The sequence below is a fragment of the Populus trichocarpa genome, chromosome 2 (genome assembly GCF_000002775.5).
Source record: "Populus trichocarpa isolate Nisqually-1 chromosome 2, P.trichocarpa_v4.1, whole genome shotgun sequence".
In the NCBI taxonomy this organism is placed as follows: domain Eukaryota; kingdom Viridiplantae; phylum Streptophyta; class Magnoliopsida; order Malpighiales; family Salicaceae; genus Populus; species Populus trichocarpa.
The window spans coordinates 20,095,550-20,103,681 of NC_037286.2; the positions used below are offsets into that span (position 1 = coordinate 20,095,550).

The 8,132-nt window shown below is 38.6% G+C and overlaps 1 protein-coding gene across 2 annotated transcripts; it reads right to left on the reverse strand.

Moving 5' to 3' along the window:
- Positions 1–3,892: 3,892 nt before the first annotated feature.
- On the reverse strand, positions 3,893–7,415 carry LOC18096512 (ATP-dependent zinc metalloprotease FTSH 2, chloroplastic). 2 transcript variants are annotated; one of them, XM_006386761.3, is made up of 5 exons: positions 7,246–7,415; positions 5,666–6,856; positions 5,275–5,588; positions 4,621–4,861; positions 3,893–4,452 (listed from the first exon to the last, which is right to left on the reverse strand). In XM_006386761.3, the coding sequence occupies exons 2-5, from the start codon at positions 6,854–6,856 to the stop codon at positions 4,111–4,113; spliced, it is 2,088 nt and encodes a 695-aa protein (XP_006386823.2). In that variant the 5' UTR covers positions 7,246–7,415; the 3' UTR covers positions 3,893–4,110. The 2 variants fall into 2 exon arrangements, with proteins under 2 accessions (XP_006386823.2, XP_052306375.1); XM_052450415.1 differs by lacking the exon at positions 7,246–7,415 and having other exon boundaries at positions 5,666–6,895.
- Between the last annotated feature and the right edge of the window lie 717 nt (positions 7,416–8,132).

An 8,132-nucleotide genomic window follows, 5' to 3' on the forward strand; every position in this document is an offset into this window, starting at 1 on the left:
AAACTGCAAGGAAGAGGGAATAAATTGTAACTTCAAGAAGCCATTAGCAATAAGCTCGCATACAAAGTGGTAGTCAATGACAATATGTTTAGATCGTGGTCGAGTAACAGGATTAACAGCCATGAAAATATCACTTTGATTGTCACAACATAGAGTAGGTGAAGTTGATAGTGTAACATGAAGGTCTCTAAGTAATTGAACAAGCCAAGCAATGTTAGCGGTGGCGACCGCTAAGGAGCGATATTCAGCTTCTACACTCGATCACGAGATAATACTTTGTTTCTTAGAGGACCATGAAATTAAATTGGAACCAAGAAAGATTGCATAACCAGTGGTAGATTGACATGTGTTAGGACGACCAGCCCAGTCAGTATCAGAATAAGCAAGAAGTTCATAAGTGGACTGTTGTTACAGCTGAAGACCATAATGAACTCTACCTTTAATGTATCGTAAAATACGTTTAAGTGCATGAAAATGATCCTCTGTTGGAGCATGCATAAATTGGCAAATAAAATTAACACTAAATGACAAATCAGGCCTTGTGATTGTCAGGTATTATAGCGCATCAGCTAATGAACAAAACAAAGTAGGATTAGTATATAAAGGCCCTTCAGCTGTCAAATGTTGTCCCACAACAAAGGGTGTAGAGATTGGCTTAGCATCAACCATGGAAGCTTGCTGCAAGAGATCGAGGGCAAACTTTGTTTGACTGAGGAATAGACCTTGATCATTAGGCTGAACTTCAACACCAAGAAAATAATGAAGAACACCTAAGTTTTTCAGTGAGAACTCCTTGGAAAGTAAAGCAATAAATTGATGAATTAAATATGTGCTACTGCCAGGATAGATAGATTGTCCCTAGAGCAGAATGATGGACAAACAACGATGAATCAACTTTGGTGCTTTTTTCAAGCCATACAATGCTCGTTTAAGGCAACATACATGCTGAGGAAACAAAGGATCAATATAGCCTAGAGGTTGTTCCATGTGGACTTCATCATGAAGGAGGCCATGGAGAAAGGCATTATTGACATCAAGCTGATGTAAGTGCCAATGAGAGAATCAGTCAAACAGTAATTGGGCGAACAACATGACTAAATGTGTCATCAAAATCAAGACACTAAATCTGAGAGAACCCTTGAGCCACAAGGCATGTTTTATGACATTTAATGGACCCATCAGATCGAAGTTTGATCTTAAAATTCATCGGCAACCAACCATATTATAAGATGTAGAACGAGGGACCAGAGTCCAAGTGTTATTCTTCTGCAAGGCTTGAATTTCAGAGTTCATTGCGGACAACCATTCAGGGTGTTTGACAGCTGATTTAAAACCCTGTGGCTCTTTAAAAGCAAGAAGAGCCTGAAGAGGTTGTGAAGAAGAGAAAACAGTTATAACATATTATGTCCATGGTTTAAAAACACCAGTCTTCCCTCTAGTAACCATGGGATGTCTGTTAGTGAGCAGAGAAGGTTGGGAAGACTCGAGAGATGTTGAGGCTACAATGGAAGAGGAGGGAACAAACAGAGATGGTTATTGAGTGGAGGAGTCTGCAGATATAGGAAGTATTTAGGTTGGACTGTCACTACAGGGTAAACATAGAGAACTGGACAATTATGGTGAGATGACAGAGTCAGAAGGAACGGAAACAGAAGGATTAGACACACATTCTGCACATTCAGAGAAAATATTATAATCATTGGTGGACGACATGTTAAGGACTGAACCATCAATATAAGGAAAAACAATTTCAAAAAATTTTACGTGATGAGAAACATAGACACGACGTGTCTGTCGATCAAAACATCGAAATCCTTTATGAAGAGTACTGTAACCTAAAAAGACACATGGAGCGGATTTTGGAAATAATTTATGTGGTGAATCGCGTAAATAAGGAAAACAAAGACACATAAAGGTATGAAGCATGGAATAATCAGGTTTCTGACCAAATAATAGAACATAAGGAGTCTTACCACTAAGAGACGGTGAAGGGAGTCGGTTTATGAGAAATACTGCAATGAAGAATGCCTCAACCCAAAAGAATATTGGCATCACCAATTTCTTTTGTTAATGGTTATCGCTACTACGTTGTTTTTATCGATGACTGTACTCGATTTAGTTGGATGTTTACTTTGAAACATAAATTTGTTTTTTTATATATACATTCATCAATTTCCAAAATACATTACAACGCAATTTTCAGCAAAAATAAAATCATTTCAATGTGATGGTGGGACTGAATTTACAAATACTAAATTTTGAAATCATTTACAATCTCATAATATTGTTCTTCGTCTAGCATATGCATACACTCCTAGTTAAAATGGCATTGCCGAACGCAAACATCATCATGTTATGGAAACAAGTCTTACTCTTATGTTATCACAATGTAAAGGATCAAAATGAATGTCACAACGTTTATCATTAAAAGAAAAGGGTAAACGATGGCTTTTACCAAGCTGACAACCATTGCAAAGAGAATAATCTATTTGTATCAATTTATCACTACAAGAAATAGATCATATTCTAGAGAGAGAGGCAACAAGATGAAAATGTGGATGACATAGTCGTGCATGTCATAAACGAACTGTGGCTCGTGGCTTATTGGAAGAGACAATTGAAGCAAGAGCACAATGATGCTTATCAAGAACATATAGACCATTCTCATATCGACCGACTCCCAGTACCGTTATGGTAGCTTGATCCTGTATAGCAAAGCTAAAAGAATCAAAGATAACCCGACAATTAAGTTGTTTTGTGACTTGACTAATAAAAATAAGGTTTTTCATAATGTCAGAAACAACAAGAATATTAGATAAAACAAGGGAGCTTTAGGGAACAATATTAGAAACAGAACCTTTGTGAGAAATAGAAAGAGATTGTCCATTACCAATCAGGACACGTTCATTGCTAGTGTATATAATGGACACATCTAAATTGTCTAAGTTGTTTGTTATGTGTGAGGTGGCACCAGAATCAAGAAACCACTCAGGATTATTGAAGTCTTGGACAGTGCATGCAGAAAAGGTTTCAGCTATGTTAGCGGACTGTTTCTTTTTAAGTTTCAAGAAACTCCAGCAACGTTTGGCCAAGTGGCCCTTTTTGTCACACAATTGACAATAAACAGTAGTGTTGGATGGTGTTTTAACATTGTCAGAGTATGCAGAAGTCGTGGAGAACCGTGACTTTCCTCTCTTTGGTTTTGACTTACGTTATGTCTATTGTGTATAATAAACAAAAGTGGATGGCGATTGGGAAACAAACTTGGCAAATATCTCATGACTCAAAGCTTTTGGAACAATCTTTGAGAATGAGGGTAATGGAAGTTATGAGATCATTGTGGTGGAGAAAATCTTGTAGTCTAGTCCTAATGCTCATAAATACTAATGGACTTTATTTGTGTCATCAACAGGATGACTAATAGCAACCAGTTGATCACAAAGTCCCTTGAAAACTCGGGAGAACTCAACAATGGATTGAGATCCTCGTTGCATTAGTTGGAGTTCATCCTTGAGATGCAATTCACGAGTATTTGATCAGTGTGAGAAGGAAACTTCAAGAACTTGCCAAGCCTCAAGTGAGTGTCATAAACCCAGTACCTCACTCATGGATTCCTTTGTAAGAGAAGAAAACAACAAACTCAGAAGCATTTGGCCTATATGCAGCCAAGAATTGTGCTCAGGATTTGGCTTTGTGACTCCACTAGAATAAGTAATCACAACACATGGAGCAACGATGCTCCCATCCAACAAACCGAAGAGTTATGGACTAGTTAACAAGGGAATAACCTGATTTCTCCACAACAGATAATTGAAAGAGGTCAGTTTAATGGTGAGCATGTACACCATTGTGTTGAGCAAAAGAGTAGGGCATGAAGAAGATGAATCTGCCATGATTACAATCTCCATCCGGGCTTTGATACCATAAAAGAGTTTGACAAATTGTTTAACAAGCCCTGGCATTATATACTAACATTACAGCTAAAGAATCGTATATAATAGGATTCGATTCGATAAGTACAAGTAAACAAACTAGTTACAAGGAATTCTATGTTAATTAGAATGTAGATATCTTAGGGATAACTCTTATAGGAGTAATAGCATACAATAATTACACAGCCACCGGGGAGGATACTGAGGAAGGGACCCGATTCTCAGCTGGAATCTCAACAAATTCAGAGAGGATTGCTCGGAACTCATCACCAGTCATAGTTTCCTTCTCGAGGAGGACTTCCACAATCTTATCAATGGCCTCACGGTTGTACCTTATGTGGCTCAATGCAATTTCATATGCACTGTCTGATATCCTCTTCACGGCAGAATCAATGTCTTCCGCTAGCTTTTCTGACATTGAGTTCCTTGCCATCATTCTCATGATGACGTCACCACTTTGAGCTGATGCGTCCATGAGTGACCATGGGCCAATTTCAGACATTCCAAACGTGGTTACCATCTGTAACAGGCCAGATTAATCATACTCCTCATTTCAATTAAATTGCTCCGATAAAATATACAAAAGGAAGTGTAGAACCACATACAAAAAACGAAAGATAGAGATACCACACGCATCACTCAAGGAGCAAGGAAAAGACAGCAAATGTCACTTCAAATGTTTAGTTACCTGTTTAGCCAAACCGGTGACCTGCTGCAAATCACCAGCTGCCCCAGTAGTCACCTCCGACTCACCAAAGATCACTTCTTCAGCAGCTCTGCCACCTAAGCCACCAACTATTCTTGCAAAAAGTTGCTGCTTGGAGATCAATGTGGGATCATCTGCAGGAATAAACCAGGTGAGACCCCGTGCCTGGCCTCGCGGAACGAGGGTGACTTTCTGAACTGCATCATGCCCTGGAGTCAAAGTTCTGAATAGAACAGTAAGGAGCGTTATGCTCTTTTCCAACAAAGTATCTCCACGAGAACAAGTGATGATAACCTAGGTAGAGAGATAATTTCGGACTCACAAACATACAGGTGAAGGGACAATCAGGTGTCTTCATTAAAGCGACAATACAGACAAGTTTTTAGTGATGCATTTCATCACTGCCAAGTAAACTAGGAATGCATGCAAGATAGAGATGGAGCATCTGAAGTCACCAATAACAGGGCCACTATTTCTCTAATTCCGCTTCTCAACATGAGATAACCATCAAATTGAGTTCCTAGCATTACTACTCAGTTCTATTCAGATTTACTCAATGACATATTTTATAAAATAAGTTAGAAATTTAATGAGTTGAATTTCCATGAGACAGAAACGGGCTATTATCTCACTTACCCGCAAATGGCATGGCCAACTTCATGGTATGCAACAAGACTTTTACTCTTTCCATCTGTCATAACGGTTCCTTCCATTCCAGCGACAATCCTATCAATTGAATCATCAATCTCTTTAGATGAAATTGCTGTCTTTCCACGCCGCCCAGCTAGGATAGCTGCCTCATTCAAGAGGTTTGCAAGATCAGCCCCACTGAAACCAGGTGTTCTCATGGCTACCACATCAAGAGACACATCAGCATCAAATTTCTTGTTGCTAGCATGAACTTTCAGTATCTCTGTTCTTCCCCGTACATCCGGGACATCAACAGTCACCTGCATTAAAGCTTCATAATGAGGACTGCCCCGAAGAACAATATGAAACCAATACGAACATGATAACATATTCTTACCTGTCTATCAAACCGTCCTGGCCTCAACAAGGCAGAGTCAAGAATGTCTGCCCTGTTAGTTGCTGCAACGACAATGATGCCAGTATTACCCTCAAAACCATCCATTTCTGTCAGAAGCTGGTTAAGGGTCTGCTCTCTTTCATCATTTCCTCCGCCAATTCCAGTTCCTCTTTGCCTTCCCACGGCATCAATTTCATCCACAAACACAATGCAAGGAGCATTCTCTTTGGCCTTCTTGAAGAGATCCCGGACTCGAGAGGCACCAACACCAACAAACATCTCAACAAACTCCGAACCTGAAATGGAGAAAAACGGAACACCCGCTTCACCAGCAATTGCCTTGGCCAGAAGAGTCTTCCCAGTACCTGGAGGTCCAACAAGAAGAACACCTTTCGGAATGCGAGCCCCTACTGCAGTAAATCTCTCAGGCTTCTTGAGAAACTCCACTACCTCCATGAAATCCTGCTTTGCTTCATCCACTCCAGCAACATCATCAAATGTCACCCCAGTGTTTGGTTCCATTTGGAACTTTGCCTTAGATTGGCCGAAAGATAAGGGGAAACCAGGACCACCAGGCCCACCCATTCCTCCTGATGAGCGTCGAGAAAGGAGGAACAGACCTCCAATTAAGATTAAAGGAAAAGCCAGGTTTCCAATCAGGTTGAATAGCAGAGAACCAGAGTCCTCTTGAGCATTATGTGCTGCAAAGTCAATGTTCTTCTCTCTAAACTTCTGAAGCAGCTCTTGGCTGAGTCCTGGAAGTTGCACACGAACTCGCTGGACCCGGTTACCCAACTCAGGGGAAACAGCCTCTACAATAGCGATGGTTCCATTCTCATACAAGTCAACCTTATTCACCCTACCCTTATCCAAATACTCCAAGAATCTAGAATAAGACATCCTGGAGGAAGAAACACCTTGTTCATCGGCGTATGCTCTCCCACCTCCCAGTAAAGCGGATCCACTGATTCCCCCAAGCAAAACCTTCAGAAAACCCCTTCTTGCATCATGCCGTCTCTTGTCCAAAGCTTCCTTTGCAATAACATTTCTTGAGGTCTTAGATGAAGGAAGGAGATTGGTAGAAACGAAAAGGTGACCGCCACAGAAGAACTCCTTGGTCGAATTCTGCTTGGCATTACCGGTGGCTGACAAACCGTTTCCAACTAGACACGCTGCCGAGGACGCTGCCATCTGGAAGCATGCGAAAGCAAACATTTAGTGCAATAACAGTAGTAATATTAGATAAACAGCAGTCACTTCTTCTTTATCCATGCTTTGACGTGAATATTGTTTCTTAAGAGTTTTTTCAACTTCAAAATAATTCTTTTAAAAATCTTTATTTGTAATATTAAAATCATAAAAATAAAAACACTTGAGAAACACTAATCTAATAAACTTTTTTATATAAATAAAAAATCCCATTTCAGGCAGGATTTATTTAAACCATTAGAATAAGATTCATATCATAATTCGATCGAATAATAAATTAACAAATAAAATACCGAAATTAATTTAAGAACAAACGTAACTAGAAAAGGAAGGAAATGGAGAAGAAGCAGGAATAGCGTAGCATAGCATACCTTGACAGAAACAAAGGAGAGGAGAGGAGAGGAGAGGATTACTTGTGAATGGAACTCACTAATGGCTGTCAGGGTTCCTTTATATATGTCTACTCGGAGGGGAGGGGGAGTCGTTACCTGTTGTCGTGGATTTTTCACGCTCTTGAGTTCACAGACAAAAATAAAGTTTGGATGTGGATGAGGAATGGCGTACGTGGCGCTTTTCTCGTGGCGGAATCCCAGATAATTCTTTTCTTTCTTCCGGTTCTTTGATTTTGCGCGCGCGAACAAATGTGAGATATTTAATTCGATAAAGTAATTTAATTCTGAGATTTTTTTTTCTTTTAAAATCTATTTTTTTCCATCTCTTCTTCTTCAATTGAGAAACTTCGTCTCTAGTCACTTGTAATTTCATAGTTTTTAAAGTCTTCTCACCCAAAATAATTAACAAATAAATATATATAGCTGAGTCTAGAATTAAATAACCTCTTGCTTATCTACAAAATTGCATGTTTTAAAATCAACCAGTGGAGAAACATCCTACATAAACAAATATATTTATATATTTACAACCAATATCTTGCAAATATTTAATAAGTGATTAATATGAGATATATCTATTTATAAATTCTTTAAAATATCTAAATTCTATGTTATTTTGAATAAATATAAAGGTCTTTGTAAAAAAAATAAAATAATTTTGAATAAATATAAAGGACTTAACCATTTAAACTCGAGACTTGGGTCATAGACTCTACTGAATTTAATAACTTTATTTTTTAAAATTATTTTTTTAATTATATGATTACAAAAATAGACGCTCGTAAAATTCCAGCATTAACCCAATACCGAGACATTTATTTGTGACCGTGATATCCTCATAAAAAACAAACTTAAACAAATTATGA